Raw genomic sequence first — 19,957 nt, 5'->3', positions numbered from 1 at the left:
CTTTCCAAGATGTCACTCCACCCCTTGTTCGGAGGGAGCCTGGATCTATCATCTGTAATGCATGATGAGACGCTCATCTCTTGTGCTAGCCATTTGTTGAAGAGGCATCAAACATGGTTATCATCATTTTGACTAAATAATATTTTAATCCTCTGTACCTGGAGTTCTTTCAGTACTGATGACATGAAGCAAACTTTAAAAAAAATAAAAATAAAAATTAAAAAAAAATAGCCCCAATGAGATGTCCAGGAGCTAACTTAATAGTTACTGCAATCTTATGTATGTAGACTAGTCTCCTCTGTTGGGTCCTCATTCTGTCTAACTTCTAGATTGCAGATTTTTTGGGGCAAGGATCTTATATACTTGATATTCTGTAAGGCCTGGGCTGCACTAGCGGGGGGGGGGTGTTTCGAACTAAGATATGCAACTTCAGCTACACGAATAGCGTGGCTGAAGTCGAAGTATCTTAGTTCAACTTACCTGGCCGTCCTCACGGCTGCCAGTTGACTGCCACGGTGCCCCCGTCGACTCCACTTACTCCTGCCGAGGTGGAGTGCGGGCATTGATTAGCAGATCGATTTATCGCGTCCAGACGAGACACGACAAATCAATCCCCGATACATCGAACACTACCTGCTGTTCCGGCAGGTAATATAGATGTACCCTAAGTGTGACAGTCAGCCTCCAGACACACCAATTGGAGAACAGGGTGTCTGAACCCCAAAGTGTAAGCAGTTGAATCAACTGGTGGTATACAGTGTCCTTGTGTATGAAAACATGTGGAGTAAGGTGTTTTATGAAAGCCTGTAATGTTCTGAATTTGATGGTCATTATGACCTGTATACAGACTGTGGTTATGAATTTGTGTATTTGAGTAGGTATAAAATGGTGCTCATAATTTATGCTGCTACATTCAGCTCCACCACACAACAAGGCGGTGGTCAGCCAGGTGTGGGAGGAGGATCTGTCTCCCCCCCAGACAGACAGAGACTAGCTCCAAGCCCCTAGCATTGTATAACCCAGGAAGAGACAAATGGTTGGCCATTAGGGTTAATGAGAAAACATTGTGCTAGATTTCCCCACCCTAAGCAACCATGAGTAACCATGTCAGGAGAAAAGAAAAGCAGGGAGGGAGCCCTTAAGAAGAAACTGAAGTTTTCTTAATGAGGGGTAGCCTCTAAGCAGGGAGCTGTCTGTGAAACGCTGGATGCCCTCTATGACAGAGTGTATTCTGGGAAACTGCTCAGTGACAACAGGTAACTTATATGAGGCTAATTCCCTTTTTCTAATATACCGTATATACTCGATCATAAGCCAGTTCATTTTATAAACTGAGCCCCCTCTTCTTTCCCCCCCCCCCCCCCCCGCCCAGATGGATAAGTAAAAATGGAAAATTTTTATGACCCATTCATAAGCCGACCCTGTAATTCAGGGCTTGGCAAACTTTGGCTCCTGGGCCATCAGGATAAGCCGCTGGTGGGCCGAGATGGTTTGTTTACTTCGAGCATCCGCAGGCACGGAGGTAAAACTAAGAATGCAAAGTGTCCCAGTGCACCAGCTGCTTACCCTGATGGGCCGGAACAGCAACTGGTGGGGAAATTTTTTAGGGGAGGAGAAGCTGGGGGTCAGGGGAGTAACCCCTGTGACCACCCCTCACATGACCCCACCCCTAGTCTGGGACCCCCACGCTCTCCCTATCCCAACCCTTCCCACCTTATCTGGGGAGGGCCAGGGGAGGATGTCTCTGGCCTGGCTGGAGCTGCTCCGGTGGGCCAGACCGGGTGGCGCGGCCGCAGCATGTTCCAGTGGGCTGGGCCTCCGTCGGAGCGGGCGGCGCGGCCACAGCCTGCCAGCCCCAGAGCTGCAGCTGCTTCGGAGGCTGGGGGGAGAGCAGCGTGGCCAGAAGCAGAGACTCTGGCCCCACCTCTTCCCTTCTGGCTCTGCTGGCTGTGCTGCCTCTCCTTGCTCCCTCTGTTGGGGGCGGGGCGGGGCTGTGTCCCACCTCCCCCTCTCTAGACCCGTTCATAAGCTGACCCCTTTCTCTGGTGCTTCCCTTTTTTTACTAAAAACATTCGGCTTATGAATGAGTATATACGGTAAGCGTAAAGCCTGAAGTTGCATTTTTATGTGTAATTTGCATGTGTTTGCTATATTACGTGATTTCCTCTCTGAATCTGTGATTTCTCTATTAAATAAACTTGTAGTTAATTTTTACCTTAAGCAGGTCTCCGGTGTGCAAACTGTGGCGTGTGTGTGCCAAAGTAAGCTGGTGTCTGGCGGGCTGGTTTCACGCCTTCGGAGGGGGGTGGCGGTGATGAACCAAAGGGGAAAAGCCAGAGTGTCTGTTAGTTACGAACTCAGGAAGGATGGATTTGGGGCGACTTGAGAGCAGCAGGCCTGTTGGGGTCACCCTGCAAGGAATAAGTGGGCTGGTGAGAGCCAGGGTGAAACTTTATGCTTGGGGGTGGTTTACTGGTGTCCTGGCTCTGAGCCATAGCAGCATCCAAAGTTATAAGGCAAGAGGTGACCGAACTCCTTGCTGCTCTGGGCAATCCCCAGAACATAGGGGTAAGGCACCTCCCCCACTTTCAGGTCCAGTACAAATAATCATCCCTTGTAAAAGCACCTAGAGCCACCCGGGATAGGTGCTTGAAAGAAGTGTAAACTAATAGAGTAGAATTTATGAACCTGGTGACAGCTCTGCTGTGATCCTTTCTAGTTAATAACCTCATGTAATGGACGTACAGCTCAGTACATGCATAATTAGATGCTCTTTGCTATAACTTTTATTTTAAAATATCTTTGCGTGGGATTAAACAATGTTGAGCAACAGAGCCATAAAATTATGGCAACTAGTTAACTATTGAAGCAGCAAAGAATCCTGAATACCCACTTCTTATTCACCCACGAAAGCTCATGCTGCAAAACGTCTGTTAGTCTAGAAGGTGCCACAGGATTCTTTGCTGCTTCTACAGAACCAGACTAACACGGCTACCCCTCTGATACTAGTTAACTATTGTCATATAATTCTGTACCATAGGGAAGGGTGTAGCTAAAAAATAGAATATACATTATTAAAAAAAACAACCCTCATTCTTGGCTAGTCCAGGCTATTACTGTATAAACCAGCTTTCACCCATATCAGCCTAAGTGCCCAGATACTAAAGGTTGGCTCAGTTTTGCCACTTGGGTCACTGAACCTGTTCACATACATGTGTGTTGCTTCCTTGTGGTTGCTGGAGAGTGCCCAATCAAGCTCGTTCTTCAGCCCCTGGAATTTGAATATTGGATGCTATCGTCTTTGGCAGAGGTAGATAGGCTGTACTGTTGAATGGCTGTGTTTATTTCTGGTATGAAGCACTCAGGGTGATTACAGGTACTTGCTTATGTCAGCCTGGGGCCTTGCTATTGCTCATCATGTAGATAAGGTTTTTTGGGAAGGTTGGGGTGTGTGTGTGTGTTCAGGCTCTCTAAAGAAACGGTCTCAGCAAAGCTGCTGCCTTTTAGGATACTCTGGTTCTTAAAAACTTTTTTGGGAGGATGGAAAAGTGGGGAAAGGTTCGAACAAGGAATTGGTGGTAGTAGGGAAGTCTGTGAGGGGATTGCAATGGAGGCTATACAGGGTTGGCATGATCTCCTATAGGCTTGTTTTCAAGACTCATTTTAATATTTGCAAATATAAAAGCAAAGGGGTTTACAATGTACTTCCATCTCTGGGTAGACGTGTACAATAAACACAAAGAAATGCCCTTCTTACCTGCTTTCTCTATAGGCCTCTACCCTGGTCCAAGCCACTCCTCCTCTTCCCACTTTCCCTCTCTGATATCCCATGTAGGGAGCAGTCTGTCCTCCCCAGGATTAGCACCCCCTTTCTGCTCTGTATCCAAGAGTTGCAGGTCCCAACCGAGCTTTCACCCTTGTGGAATTAGACTCTTGTATTGTTCCTTGCAATCCCATGCTCCAGAGGCCACAATGGTGGATCAAAGTATGCAAAGAATGCCCAGGGAGAAAGGAGAACTCAAACTGGAGTGATCCATCCAGTTGGAGGTTCGTGAGCCTCGTGGCTGTAGTTGCTATCATTTTATCATCTGTTTGCAAACTATATATTTCATAATAGCAAATACTTATTTATGCCCCTGACTGCAACAAAGAAGCCTGAATGTTTTTGTGCTTGAAAGTTGACGGGGAAAAAAATTCCTGGTTATTAGGGACTGGTGAAAAATCAATCCAAAGGAAGGATGTGGCTTTGTTAGAAATAATAATGGAACACAATTTACACTTCACAAGAAATTATAAAGACTGTTCCACCCTCTAGACAATAGACCATTCCTAGATACCGAGAGCCAACAGTTTCCTGTAATACACTCCAGAGACACACGCGCGTGCACACACTCGCCTGCTGCTTTACTAGCAAAACACAGATTTCCAGCGTGCTGTCAGGCCCCTGTTAAGATAATTTTTTTATAAATGGGGATGAGGAACGTTGTGGTGGCGCCAAGGAATTCCAGGGAGAGTAGTGGCCAGAGACAAGTGGTCTGGGTCTGACTGGGTATCCTTCTGCACACAATGGTCACATTTCCTCACATGAATACCAAAGGCCTTTTTATGTCTACTGGCACAATGCTGACCCAGGGATTACATCTGATAACACCTATTTTAGAAGTGTGATGTCAGTGTGGGATGTTGGGCTCTTAGGGTTTCCTATACTATAATGGAAAGTGGATACACCAATTGTGTTGTCACATTGTGGAGAGGGGTGGCCTCCCTTCGAGCTTCCTGATCTGGGTATTTTCAAAGCACTGTTTACAAACTTAACACGCCCCCGCCCCCCAACACACACACACTTACTCTTTTTTTGAGCCTAATGCAAGTATTTATGCAAGAGGTCTGTGCTAATTCTAGCTCCTTCACAGTGGATCTACTTCAGAGGCGCTGGGAGCCCAGATGTTTTTGTGAGTTTTATTTAGTGCCCTATTTGAGCCGATTACCATTTTAAATGGAATATTTTCCAGCACGATGGTTAGGGCCAGAGCAGGAGATTATTTTTCTTGCAGGTATCAAAACCTGTTGTTTCAAGAGAATCCGGCTCTGCATAGTGATTTGTGTCTGAACATTTCAGTTCATAACAGGAGTGGGGTGGTGTCTTTCTCTAGTCACAGGTGCCTTTGTGCGTTTCCCCCCCTCCCACACCTTCTATGAGAGGAGCTCCCAGTCAGAATTCATCAAGCCAACACCTTGCTCCCCTTCCAGTTTTCCCTCAGAACTAACAGCTAGACGGACAGTGAGCTGTGATCACCTGGTTAAGAACTATGCACATCGCATTAGATTTGTTACTCTGCTACCTTCCCACACCCCTAAGCTCACTCGTTTCTCTCATTCACTCATTATGGCTCTTAAAATGTAAGCTATTTGGGGGCAGGGAATGCCATTGTTTATGTCAGAGGTTCTAAAACTGTGGTCCACGGACCGCCTGTGGTCCGCGAGCTCCATTCAGGTGCTCGGTGGATAGTTCCCTCTAAAATGCGCGCCTGGGCAGCTGCACACGACAGAATGAAGGGCCACCCACCTAATTAGTGGAGCAGGCGTGGCTCCGCTAATTAGGTGCCTGGACCCTGGAGAAGATGCACGTCAGGGGAGGTGGTGGCCTTGGGGAGGAATAGGGGGTAGATGGGAGGAGGCAGTGGGGTGAAAAGAGGCGGTGGGGGGAATTTGGGATGTGCAGGGCTGTGGCGGCCAGAGAAAGAGGTGACTTTCCCCAGCTCCAGGGCTGTGGCTGCCGGGGAGAGACCCCGCCCCCTCCTTCCCAGCCCCAGCTCTGTGGCTGCTATGACAGGGGAGAGGACCCTCTTTCTCCCCCCCCCTCCTTCCCAGCCCCAGCTCGGGGGCTGCCGTAACAGGGGAGAGACCCCCCCCCTCCTCCCAGCCCCAGCTCGGGGGCTGCCGCGGCAGGGGAGAGAGGGCACATCCATCGCATTAGAAAGGTAAGACTACTGAAATGAAAATGAGTTGTGTGCTTTTATTTGTAAAATAAAAAAATGTTTCTTACGTTTTTTTATATAGCGCTGTTATCCAAAGCGCTTTACAATCGTTAGCTAACGGTACAAACAACACTTGGAAAGATCATGAAGTGGTTCGCCAAGACCCTCGGCAATTTTCAGGTGGGCCGCGGGGGGAAAAAAAAAGGTTGTGACCCACTGGCTTGTGTTGTACAGCACCTAAGACAACGGGGCATCATCTGGTCGGCCGGAAGGTGCTACCACACTGTAAATGTAAATCGTGATAGCGGCAGCAGCCGCATCACTTTGTGAGGATTGGGGGCGCAGAGAGCAAGTGTGAAAAATCAGGATGGGGGTGTGGGGCAATAGGTGCCTATATAAGACACAGCCCCGAATATCGGGGCTATAAAATCGGGACATCTGGTCACCCTAATTGTGGACCAAATTTTGCTCTTACACCTGAAAAATTTCATAGTAATTAGATCCCTGTGAGGAAAGATGGAAGAATTATTCCTAGGGGCTATGGTTGCCAACCCTTCAGGATCGGCCTGGAGTCCCCTGGAATTGGCCTTGGTTTCCCAGTGACTATTGAAATCAGTCCAGGAGATTTTAATAGGATATTTTTAAGAAAATGTTATTGTCATGTTGGGGGGGGGGGGGAAATCTCCCATAATAGCTTCAGTCAGAGTTGGCTACCCTACCAGGGGCTCTGATTTTATTTAGGGTTTAAATCTTCATACTTTTTTTTTTCTCCACAGTGCCGAATCCAAATGTCAAAATTAGAGTTACATTGGGGGTGGGAGGGGGAAGTTCATGTGAAGCTGATTGCCTTTATCCCTTGTCCGTTTGCAGCTGGTAGAGCACCGCTAGAAATCAGGAAGACAGAGGCTCAGGTTTTCAATGCTGGCAGTTGACCAGCTTGCAAATGAAAGGCCCTCAGCTAAGTCACTGAGTGAATACTCAGGACAAGCAGCAGAGCAGAAGAGCCGTTTGAGCTCCTGCCACTGGAGCGCCCCCTCAAGAACAGTGGTGTGAGTTGAGTTCCTGTCACCGCTCAGTGCCCCCACTGCATTCTGTGTCAAAAGTGTGGCCTACAAATGACATAGATCCTGAAAAAAACAAAATGGCAGGATGGTCGTTAGTGCTGCAGTCCAGGGTGCATGCCAATGCTGTTAGAAATGTGTTTTAATTTGTTTGAGTCCTTGGGGAAAAATCACCAGCCCTGATCCAGAATTATTAGCTTTTGTCTAAGTGCCCAAACACGATCACTTCAGAACCTGAAAATAAGACTTTTAAAACTAGATGATAATGAAATTGCTCTTATTTTGCTCAGTTTTATTTGCTGGAGTTGACTTATTTTATTATGCTAGCACTTGAAGTAATCTACTGGGTTCTGGACCCTGGTGCTGTGGCTGCTGTACTAAAAAGCCAGTCCCTGCCCTAGAGATCTTAAATCTAAGGGTAGGTCTTGTGCACTGTCCGTAACGTGGAGACATCTCAAACACGTGTGGTTGTGATTTTTGCAGACCCCAAAGGCCAGAAATTTGAGTAAACCAATTGCTTTAGAGAAAGTGAGTGACGTGCAAGCAACAAACTTTCAAACCTACCATTCAGTTTAAATGAGTTTGTTTTCAAGGCTGCCTTTGCATAGAAAAATACTGGCAGTTCCTCTTTAAAAACAAAATCTGAAACTTTCTTTTGCATTTCCAGGTTGTCCCAATCATGGGAGGTTAGCAGGCAATGCAAAGGCTGTCTCAGAGAAAACTTTGCCTTAAGGCGCATAGAGTAAATGTCACAATAAACATCCAGTCATCGTATTTATGAATCTTTGTCATGTCAGACCCATCCTTGTCAAGCTGTAGAAGCTAACCTGTCCTATTAAAGTCTGCTTGCAACTGCAGATGGTTGGAAGGAGACTTTGTCCTAGGTACTAGATAATACTATAATAAAACTGAGAAAAACAATGGGGCACCGCTAGAACTTTTTTGAGTGCCCATATGCAAAGCCACAAGTGTGAATTCAACATGGTGCAATTTGTCATGGTCACTGTAAAAGTATTTTAAAGTCCCGATGAATTTCTCACAGCTCGTCTGAGCAAACCGGTAGACGTACGTGTGTGTGTGTGTGTGTGTGTATCATACGAATCATAATGTATCATACGAATCATACCTAAGCACAGGTTCTGATGTACATCTGGGGTTTATTCGCTGATTTGTATTGATCAATTTAAAAAAAAAATCTCCAGACAAACTGGAGTACAGTCTAACAAATGCAAGGTTAGACTCCTTGCCCTATTATTGGTTTCTGTTTGCTACGTGCAGAGATACGTAGAGGTAATGAAAGTACTATATTTATTAGACTTTTGTAATAGATTTTCAAACCACATTCTTGGCTGGAATTTGTTAAATTTTATTTTCAGCAAGGAGGAGCATGAAGAACAGAATTGAAAATACAAAATGACCGTGGTATGTTTTTTCATTCTTAGATATTTTTAAAAATATCTATTCTCCCACCTCCCTTTTTTTTTTTTAAATTAAATTATTTTATGTAAATGCCTCCAGCTGTTCAAATTAGATCCGTGTTTGATGCATTCTGTCTAGCTCTAATTTATGCTGTGTTTGCTCAGTCTGTTTACCTAGGTACCCATCGCTGGGGTATCTAAGCACCAAGAGCCAGTAATCTAAGAAAACACATAAAGACAAAGGCCACTAAGAAGCTCCTGCCACACACATGCCCCAGTGTGTTAGTTATGTTCATTCAGTATCAGATTCAAGAATTCCGCTAGATCAGAACGGGACAGTGTTATTAACAAGCAAGACTTGCATGATATGCTTCCTTTCCTGGGAAAGCATCCAAGCTGTGTTCTTGGATACTGTGATGAATGAGGCTCCAGGCCTTATAAAACTTCCATACATTCCTGAGGATATTTGATGAGAAGTTTAAATGGCCCTGGTCCAGAAGATGTAATCAGAGATGCTTTTGCTTGCTTTTGATGATGAAGCAAAAGAGTTCATTCAAGAAGATTACTTGAGAGAATTGCTGATGGTAATTGGACTGGTTTACTGCTGAGTTAGTAGATGAGTTGAACAGAGAGGGTCATGAAGTGACGAAGGGTAACTTCAGTTATATTAGATTCATGCACATCCGTAAGGATGGAGCAAACACCCACAGATATAGTTTATTTTGAGTCTCATTTCATTTCTTTGATTGGTGGCTTTTTTTGCTGGAGCCACCAGATCGCATGCTTTCAGCTTTTGCATTCCTCTCTATTTTTACTGATTCCAGGTCTCTCTAGCACACTTCTACCTGTGTAATTAGACTGTAAATGGAGGCTATTGTAAAAGGAAAACATTTGGGAATAATGAAGAGCGACTATAAAAGCCTAGGGAAAATGCTCATTGTTTCTGGTTGCTGGAGGCTTACGTTTTTCTACTAAATCCCATTTTCAAGTAAAGATGACTTATAAATTAAATATTCCTGGCAAAGATATTTTAACAATCATAACTTTCATATGAAAAAAACCCTCATGAAAAGGTGGAAGTATGCATACCAACAGGAAGAGTCTAATCAATTGAGATGAGCTATCATCAGCAGGAGAAAAAAAACTTTTGAAGTGATAATTAAGATGACCCATACAAGGTGTGAGGAGAACTTAACATAGGGAAATAGATTCAATTAGTGTAATGACCCAACCATTCCCAGTCTCTGTTTAAGCCTGAGTTAATTGTATCTAATTTCCATATTAATTCGAGTTCAGCAGTCTCTCTTTGGAGTCTGTTTTTGAAGTTTTTTGTTGTTGTAAAATTGCCACTTTCAAGTCTGTCACGGAGGCCTTGGCTACACTTACAAATTTGCAGCGCTGCAGCAGGGTGTGAAAACACACCCTCTGCAGCGCTGCAAATTGCGGCGCTACAAAGCGCCAGTGTAGTCAAAGCCCCAGCGCTGGGAGCCGCGCTCCCAGCGCTGTCCGTTATTCCCCACAGGGAGGTGGAGTACGGACAGCGCTGGGAGAGCTTTCTCCCACCGCTGGCGCTTTGACTACACTTAGCGCTTCAAAGTGCTGCCGCGGCAGCGCTTTGAAGTGTAAGTGTAGCCAAGCCCTGAGTGGTTAGAGAGGCTGAAGTGTTCTCCCACTGGTTTTTGAATGTTATGATTCCTGATGTTAGATTTGTGTCTATTTATTCTTTTGCATAGAGACTGTCCGGTGGCCAATGTACATTGCAGAGGGGCATTGCTGGCACATGATGGCATATATCACGTTGGTAGATGTGCAGGTGAACGAGCCCCTGATGGCGTGGCTGATGTGATTAGGTCCTATGATGGTGTCACTTGAATACATATGTGGACAGAGCTGGCATTGGGCTTTGTTGCAAGGATAGGTTCCTGGGTTAGTATTTATGTTGTATGGTGTGCGGTTGCTGGTGAGTATTTGCTTCAGGTTGGGAGGCTGTCTATAAGCGAGGACTGGCCTGTCTCCCAAGATCTGTGAGAGTGAGGGATCATCTTTAAGGATAAGTTGTAGATCTTTGATGCGCTGGAGAGGTTTTAGTTGGGGGCTGTAGGTGATGGCTAGTGGCGTTCTGTTATTTTCTTTGTTGGGCCTGTCCTGTAGTAGGTGGCTTCTGGGTACTCTCCTGGCTCTGTCAATCTGTTTTTTCACTTCAGTAGGTGGGTATTGTAGTTTTAAGAATGCTTGATAGAGATCTTGTAGGTGTTTATCTCTGTCTGAGGGATTGGAGCAAATACGGTTGTATCTTAGAGCTTGGCTGTAGCTCACGAAATAAATTTTAGTCTCTGAGGTGCCACAAGTACTCCTGGTTTTTTTTTTTGCGGCTACAGACTAACACGGCTGCTACTCTGAAAACTTTCGTATGGAGACTTGCATAATCTATAATACTTCAAAGTTAATTACACTTTAATAACTAGTTGATTGATGAAAGAAATGGGTGTAGCCTCTGCACTCTGAGATTCTCTATGGCAAATAGTGATTACATCTGAACTGCCTTATAATATTTCACTGTGCTTAAAGGGGTGCATGTGCGGGCTTGCTTCCCTGTAGAGTTAACTTGAGTTGTAACTCATGTGTTGCCCCAACTTGAGGTCCATCCATGCACGCTAAACCCTTAATTTAAGTGTGGTAGTGCTTTTTAACTTGAGGGGGATATATGTGCACAACTTGTCAGCTGCTAATAAAGTCATTTTGTGCAGCAAGCCATTCACTTTCTGCAGCTCCAGTGTTCTACAGAGTGGCAGCTCCCTCTAGAGAGGGGTTCTCAAACTGGGGGTTGGGACCCTTCAGGAGGATACAAGGTTATTACATGGGGGGTCGCGAGCTGTCAGCCTCCACCCCCAAACCCTGCTTTGCCTCTCACATTTATAATGGTGTTAAATATATAAAAAAGTGTTTTTAATTTTATATGGGGTGGGGAGGGAGGTCGCACTCAGAGGCTTGCTATGTGAAAGGGGTCACCAGTACAAAAGTTTGAGAACCACTGCTCTAGAGCAGTGCTTAACTCAAGTTAACTCTGCAGTGAAGGCATAGCCTGTATGTCTGGTGGACCCCATCTTCTGCTGGTGTCAATCAGCTTTATTTACACTGAAGATAATGGCGTTAAGTAGAGCACCAGTTGAGGACAGGCCCATGTAGTACTTGTAAACGAGAAGGGGAACGGATCAAAAATATTTTTGCATATAAAAATAAGATGATAGAAGCAGTTCAGCTGTTTAAAGATGTGGCTTTAAAAACAGCCAATTTAGAAAAGATTAGTAGCTTTTAAGATCCCTGATTGTGCTCTACCCAGTCACGGCTCCACACATAGAAGAGCTCTGACACTTTTTGCTTCTTCAACAAAGATGTGGTCCGTATTTCCATTAAACTCAGTGGCATTGTGGAAGAGTTGTTTATGCATTTTCACTGTATTTCTGTGTCATAAAACAATAAAGTACTGAAAATACAGTGGTGCTTTTGGTACTGTGAAGAGGAAAGGAGGAATTTTTAACAGAAGTGCAATCCCAAGAGAGATGAATTCAGACCTGTGAAATATAGGGCAGATTTTTTTATCCACTGGCCATTCAACTGTCTTTGGTTAACATACATCGGAAATTACTTTTTACCTCTAGTGTACCGAGTAATCACTCTTTTTTAATACTACAGTACAAGTGTACGGAAGCAGAAAGTATTTCCTAGAGTGTTTCCTACTTCATACCAACAGCTATAGATATGCAAAATTTTCTTAATTGATTATGAATTTATTTTGCTCTTTGGAGAGGATTGGGAATAGGAATTTCCTATGCTTTGCTATTCAGTTCTCCATAATTTAGGTAACAAATTAAAAATCGCTTTACTATATATTGTGTGGCTAGCAAACGGGTAAGAATTTAGAATACAGAATCACATTAAAATGACTTTCTCAGTGCCTTTTTTTAGGTCTTAAGTTTCCAATCTAATGCATGTAATATTACACACAAAGTAAGTCTACAAAAACTCTAAAAATAGTTCGTGGTGCTTGATCTTGTCAAGGTAATGCCATAGAGTTCGATCATTTATAGGTAGGTGGTGGTGATATTTTCCCATCCTGTCTCCAAGTCGTCATGTCACAATCTATCACAACTGCTCACTGAAGTCAATGGGAGTTTTTTGCATTAATTACTGTGAATGCATGGTTGGACTCTAAATGAGGAAATACTCTTGATCCTTTGAAACATTTTGTCAGTAAACCTGAATGAGAGACAGATGCGTAGGATACAATTATATATTTTACCTACTGCATTGGGGATTAGATGAAAATAATCTTGTCACTAATGGAAAAAATCATATTTTTGCAGAACCTTGAAGCACTTTGACTTATTTCCATTTTTTGTTCGTGATTTCAATATTAAAGAAAATTTCTGCACACTGAATAGCTCTTTTTGTTGCTGCAGTCACAAATTTGTTTGGAAAGATTATTAAATGTTGCCAATGTCAGACCAAAAAGCTTCATTTATCAGTAGAATGATAAACTTTCACCCTGCATTATGTTGTAGGATATTTGCAAATCCTTCATTTGATGCCTGTTGCCTGTCAGATATCTACGATTGTAATATTCTTCTCAAATTCTTTTCCAGTAGAAAGTGAAAGTGCTGGCTGTGTTTTATTACATACATCTAGAAAGGTAAGTAGCAGTTTTGTTTAACTAGTTAATCCTTTTTAACTCACTCCTGTAAATCATAATATGTTACTAGAAAAAGTAAAGTTGATCATTTCTGGCCTAATCAGAAGACATTTCAGTGCCTTGCTCTCTCAGAATACTTTTGTTTCTATTTACATCCCAAAAGCCATGTACGGTCCTCCTTTTCCTAACACAATTTCTTTCGCCATCAAAATCTAATATCCTTATTATTGGGCCGTATTAATTCATCGCTTGCTCTCATGAAACTGCCTGAAAGGTGGTCCAGGCTTACACACAGCAATACAGTCTCCTTAGCTTGCCTCAAACTTAAAAACAAAAGCACCCAATAGATATTGTAACTGTGTGATTCAGTTTCCTGTTTATCCCAGCTAATCAGATCTGCCTTCAGGAGGTTCAGCAGGAGTGAACTCCCTTGCAGCAATGTAGCCAAAGAGGATTATTGTCAAATAATGTTTATTTTGCACTTAGTTATGCGGCCATAACATGTTAGTGCTAACAGAGAAATGAAAAAATTCATATAGAAACCACATTACTGCAAACAATTTAATAAACAGGTAAATCAACCAGAAAGCGTTTTGCAAAGGAAATGGAAACTTACCCAATATCACTTAAAATCTAGAATCTTGGCAATCCTGTGGGATCTGGAACCTGGGAGAGAGAGAGTCTAAATGTGTGGTGTTCCCTTTCTAAATCTTCTTGACTCATTCCCCAATTTCCCACCCGCCCACGAGCTCCGAAGTAAGACTCGCTAGCCCTTCAAAACCCAATAGGTTACATAAATATACCTTTACCCCAATATAACATGACCTGATATAGCATGAATTTGGATATAACACAGTAAAGCAGCGCTCCGGAGGGGTGGGGCTGCGCACTCCGGCAGATCAAAGCAAGTTCGATATAGCGCGGTAAGATTTTTTTTTTTTAGGCTCCCGAGGACAGTGTTATATCGGGGTAGAGGTGTATAATTATTAAAACTATATTATAATTTTGGGCCAGATTTTGAAGCTTGGGTTCTTTATGTGCAGAAATCTGTATTTAGACACTTAAGTGCCTGTTTTAGGCACTTAAATACTGATTCGGCTGCCTGAAACCATATCTGTGTATAGGCACTCTAATTTAGCATTTATATACCTAAAATGGGTATTTAGATGCCTAACTTCAGGCACCCATGTTTGGAAATTGGTTTAAATAGTTTGATTGCCCCTCTCCACAAAAAAACCCTAAAATGTTTTGGGTGCTAAACAGAATAAAACAGTCTCTTAAAACCCAAATTCTAACCACAGAAGAGAGTTCATTTTTAGAAAGAAGAAACAAAAGGAAGGCAGTAGTGAATACATAGCAGTTTGTCTGTTTGCTTTTTGAATTGAAAGATGTAGCTCACCTGTTTGTATACAGGTAGCACTTAAAGGATTTTAGGGCATAATTACTATTATTTATTATTCAATCTGTCATATCTGCTTTGACCAGGATTAGCTAAAGATTCAGTAGCCAATTTGCTTGACCCCAGAGGAGGACTGATTCAGAGGAAGACTGGTTCAGAGGCCTTGTGATGCTGTGCTCAGATTCATAGATTCTAGGGCTGGAAGGGACCTCGAGAGGTCATCGAGTCCAGTCCCCTGCACTCATGGGAGGACCAAATACTGTCTAGACCATCCCAGATAGACATTTATCTAACCTACTCTTAAATCTCTCCAGAGACGGAGATTCCACAACCTCCCTAGGCAATTTATTCCAGTGTTTAACCACCCTGACAGTTAGGAACTTTTTCCTAATGTCCAACCTAAACCTCCCTTGCTGCAGTTTAAGTCCATTGCTGCTTGCTCTATCCTTAGAGGCTAAGATGAACAAGTTTTCTCCCTCGTCCTTATGACACCCTTTTAGATACCTGAAAACTGCTATCATGTCCCCTCTCAGTCTTCTCTTTTCCAAACTAAACACATCCAATTTTTTCAGCCTTCCTTCATAGGTCATGTTCTCTAGCATTCTTGTTGCTCTTCTCTGGATCCTCTCCAATTTCTCCACATCTTTCTTGAAATGTGGTGCTCAGAACTGGACACAATACTCCAGTTGAGGCCTAACCAGCGCAGAGTAGAGTGGAAGAATGACTTCTCGTGTCTTGCTCACAACACACCTGTTAATGCATCCCAGAATCACGTTTGCTTTTTTTTTTTTTTTTTTTTTTTGCAACAGCATCACACTGTTGACTCATATTTAGCTTGTGGTCCACTATAACCCCTAGATCCCTTTCTGCTGTACTCCTTCCTAGACAATCTCTTCCCATTCTGTATGTGTGAAACTGATTGATTGTTCCTTCCTAAGTGGAGCACTTTGTATTTGTCTTTATTAAACTGTATCCTGTTCACCTCAGACCATTTCTCCAGTTTTCCAGATCATTTTGAATTATGACCCTATCCTCCAAAGCAGTTGCAGTCCCCCCTAGTTTGGTATCATCTGCAAGATGTGATGGTGCAAGAGACATAGATGCACCCAGACCAGTGATTCTCAACCTATTTATCATTGTGGGCTGCATATGCAGCTCTCTGTTTTAGGGGGGAGAGGGCGCATCCACACAATATATACACTACATGTATGGCCCTGAGGGGTGTCACATGGGCTGCAACTGTGTGCTGATTGGGCCCGCGGGTTGAGAACTACTGACCTAAAGAGAATGGATGTATTTCTCCCCCCGCCCCCTTTTTTTTAAACTAGATTCTCACTTTGCTCCTTTCTGGTGAATCCTTCACTATGAATGCCAGAGTAGTCGGCACTCAAAGCATCTTGCAAGTCATGGGCCACTACGTTATTTGGGGTGCTCAGGGTAGGAGTAAGGAGTTGCTTTTTCTGCCATTCTCCCACACTAACCCTCATCTGCAGCCCCAAACTCCCCAGATATAACACATTCAGAGCTGTCACCGACTTGTTTTCAGAAAAATACTGCTGTCCTTCAGGGCACCCTTCCCCAGCCAGCCACCCGCTATGCTGGCTGAATGTGTGCCTCCTTCCCCACCAGTCAGGCACAGGCAGAGTTGACTTAATTTCTTTTTTGACAGCGGTGATGTGAGTGCCTCTTCCGTACTCTACTCAAGTCTCCTTCTTCTCTGCGTCTGGAGCCCCCCTTCTCTTGGTATTGCCCAAAGATGAGAACACGCTCGATGGGGGCGACTGGATAGTTCAGAAGGCAGTGGATGGAGGGGTAGCAGTGCAACAGGAGAGGGCGGGGGTTGCGAGACCAAGAGAGGAACATGATATGTTGTGACCATTTTGATTGGGGGCATGTGGCGCCCCCGCTGCAACTTTTGGTGACTGAGCGATGCACGAGTAGAGTGTGTGGTGACTCTCAATAGAATGGGAGAGACCAGTTTGTTTAAAGACTGGCCACTTTTCATTGAGGTAAATTCCAAAGCGTTGTGCCTGGTAGAATGCACAGGCAGATTATCTCCCTTGTAACTGGTGATGGCATCACAGATAGCTACAGCGGAGCACCATTTCCTTATGCTCTTGTAGGTGTTTTGCCATCAACTACTGGCAGGGAAAATGAGAATGCTGAATGTGTTTTCTCAGCAGGTATGTCAAGAAAGAACTGATCTGTTTTTTCCATTTTAAATATCTCTCTGGTCCGAGTTGCAGAGCGTTGATCACTGCTAGCTGTTGTCTTTCATTCAAATCTGCGAGTATATTGCAGTGATTTTTAAAGAAGAATTAAATTCTTAATGCCTGCTTTCCAGCTGAGCAAGTTACAGCTTTAGACTGGATACTTGTAATCTTTCTATTAAAGAGTTTTCAATTCAGCCAGTTCTCTGGAATGGACCAATACCTTTGCTTTTTTTCTCTATTGAGACATATTTTAGTATCTGGTCTTGTACAGTAGCTCATGGCAGATACATGAAGAGTACATAAATTCCTATAGTGCAGCTATTCCTGTAGTCTTATGGATAGTTCAGTGATTTGAGCATTGGCCTGCTAAACCCAGGGTTGTGAGTTCAATCCTTGAGGGGGCCATTTAGGGAACTGGGTTTAAAACAAACAAAAAAAACACAACTGTCTGGGAATTTGCCCTGCTTTGAGCAGCGGGTTGGACTAGATGATCTCCTGAGTCCCTTCCAACCCTGATATTCTATGATCTACAGAGAGGAAATATTTCTTGCCTCCAGCTGTTGATCAGCTTATGCCCTGTAAGCATGAGAATCAAAGAAGCCAAACATATTGTTTGATTCTATGATTGTTGGCAAGATTTGAACCTGCTTATGAGAGCCTCAACCAATTGAGTGAATTGCCTCAAGCAACCTCAACATTGGGAAAACTAGGAAATAATGTTCATGAGAATAAATTTTTGGAACACGTTTTTGAAACTTTCTTGCAGCATTTGTGAGCAGATGTAATCACCAAAGCAGCAGTAGCCCAACAGATAAAACTCCTTTTGGGCCTTGTTGATAACTCACATTTATTGTTGTTGGTCGTGGAACCATGGATATCACTTGTGAAGGGGGAAAGCAATGTTAATTATGTTCTTGAATGAAAAGACTCTTTGTTTCCCTCTTACAATGAAGACAACTTTGGTTTGCAGTGTTGCAATTGCACTTTAGGAGTACAAAGAATTTTTTTCTTCCTCTTATAACATCTGTATTGTTATAAGACTTTTTTTTTTCAGTTTTCATTAAAACGATTCCAGCATAAAGCATCCCATTGTGACTTACACGTTGTTTAAGACAAGATTAATGACCAATCCTTCACAAATATTTTGCGCTTAAACAAGTGAATTTTCTCTTCATAGAGCAGATTTCGGGCTTGTCTACGCTACCCGCTGGATCGGCGGGCAGCGATCGATCCAGCGGGGGTCGATTTATCGCATCTAGTCTAGATGCGATAAATCAACTGCTGAGCGCTCTCCTGTCCACTCTGGTACTCCACCAGAATGAGCAGCGCAAGCAGAGTCAGTGGGAGAGGGTCAGCTGTTGACTTACCCCAGTGAAGACATCGCGGTAAGTAGATCTAAGTACATCGACTTCAGCTACGCTATTCACGTAGCTGAAGTTGCATATCTTAGATCGACCCCCGCGGTAGTGTAGACAAACCCTTAGTTTGAGCTAAGCCCCCAGCATTTCCAACTAAGGCCCTGGCTACCTTGCGTGGTCTGTAGCAGCATAGCTATGGTGCTGTAGCTATGTTGGCGTAACCTTATAGTGCAGACCCAGCCTACACCAATGGAAGGGGTAGCGTTCTTCTGTTGACCTAGCCGAGGGGTTAGTTCAACGTGAGTGCCATAGTTACATTAACCTAAAATTTAAGTCATTTTTGGTAGCTACCTGATACTATCTTACGGTACTTCTCTGGCCCACTTGACTGTAGCTTCTGAGCATCTCACAATCTTTAGCATTTTTACCCTCACAGCCTGTGAGACAGTACAATGCTGTTATCCCCATTTTCAGATAGTCTTTCTGTGCCTCATTTCCCCAAGTGACTTGCCTATGGTCACTCAGGAAGTCTGGTAGAGCAGGGATTTGAACTCTGGTCTGCCAACTTCTAGGCTAGTGCTCTAATCAGTAGACCAGTGGTTCTCAGCTCAGAGTACACCTACCCCTGGGGGTATGCAGAGGTCTTCCGGTGGGTACATCAACTCCTCTACATATTTACCTAGTTTTACATCAGGCTACAGAAAAAGCACTAACTTGTCTATACTGCTTTATATACTATACACTGTAATATAGTTACAATATTAATATTCCAATTGATTTATTTTATAACTATCTGGTAAAAATGAGAGAGTCAGCCATTTTTCAGCACTGGTGTGCTGTGACACTTTTTTTTTGTATTTTTATGTCTGATTTCATAAGCCGGTAGTTTTTAAGTGAGGTGAAACTTGGGGGTACGCAAGACAAATCAGACTCCTGAAAGGGGTACAGCAGTCTGGAAAAGTCGAGAGCCAGTGACCTGGACCATCCTTCCTGTCTGGAATTGTGACTTACACTGTGTGTCACTGGGGAGATTCCTATTGGTACAGCCCAAAAGGGATGAGCCATCTGCATTGGAGTGCCCTCTGTATTTCTTTACCCTTTGGTTTGAAATACACTGCTGAGGATGCGATGTGCCATTCGCTTCAACGAGCGAAGGTTGGGGATCCTAGCACGTAGGTTTGAACAGGGTGCTGTATATCTCTGTAAAAGGCGGCTGGAGAAGCAGTATGTTGAGAGGTGAATCAGAGGGGCGATGGGCATGTTCAAAGCGCTTAATGCTGCTCTGCCAACAGATACTGCTGTTCAGTCCAGTTTTCTCTCAAACATCTTTGTGGTTCTCCCACCGCCCCTTATGCATGGGAGAAGAACCCTGTTAAAATCTGCGAAGTCACTCTGTTACCTTATTTACAATAGCTCCTTAAACCTCACCTCTGCCGTGGTGCCTGCAAATCATGCCTGCCTGGCTTTGATTAGGTGAGTGGCAAATGGAGACTTCTGCTTAACTGTGTTTGTTTTGCTGTTGTCTTACCCTCCCCTGTTTATCTGGGTTGTCTGGTAGATCGATTGTGTACTCTGGGGTTGTCTGTACAGTGTCTAGTACAATAGGGCCCCCTGTTCCTCAGTTGGACTTCCTGGGGTTACCACAATATAGGTAATCTTCCTTTTAATGAACATATGGCAACAAAGGCTTTGAGAAGAGAGAAGCCTAGTTCCTTAGAATAATTTAGACAGAGAAGGATTATTTTATGTAAGAAACTGATTCATGCAAAGTAAAACAGTGTTCATTGCAATGGATGTGTTGCTTGTACTGATAACTTGATCGTTAAAGTCATTAGTAAAA

The 19,957-nt window shown here is 43.6% G+C and overlaps 1 protein-coding gene across 7 annotated transcripts in view; it reads left to right on the top strand.

The window, feature by feature from the left end:
- Positions 1-19,957, top strand: part of SLC4A11 (solute carrier family 4 member 11) — a 256,975-nt gene that overhangs the window by 137,723 nt on the left and 99,295 nt on the right. For 5 of the 7 annotated variants that reach the window (XM_045018782.1, XM_045018779.1, XM_045018781.1 and 2 more), the window contains one exon: positions 13,101-13,147. In XM_045018782.1, coding sequence (XP_044874717.1) covers positions 13,101-13,147 — 47 coding nt within the window. The remainder of the gene's footprint in view (positions 1-13,100; positions 13,148-19,957) is intronic. The other 2 variants (XM_045018780.1, XM_045018785.1) reach the window with 1 other exon arrangement.

Source organism: Mauremys mutica, chromosome 5, assembly GCF_020497125.1.
Source record: "Mauremys mutica isolate MM-2020 ecotype Southern chromosome 5, ASM2049712v1, whole genome shotgun sequence".
Taxonomy (NCBI): Eukaryota; Metazoa; Chordata; order Testudines; family Geoemydidae; genus Mauremys; species Mauremys mutica.
Note: the sequence above shows the minus strand (reverse complement) of the source record. Positions and strands in the feature narration are given on the sequence as shown.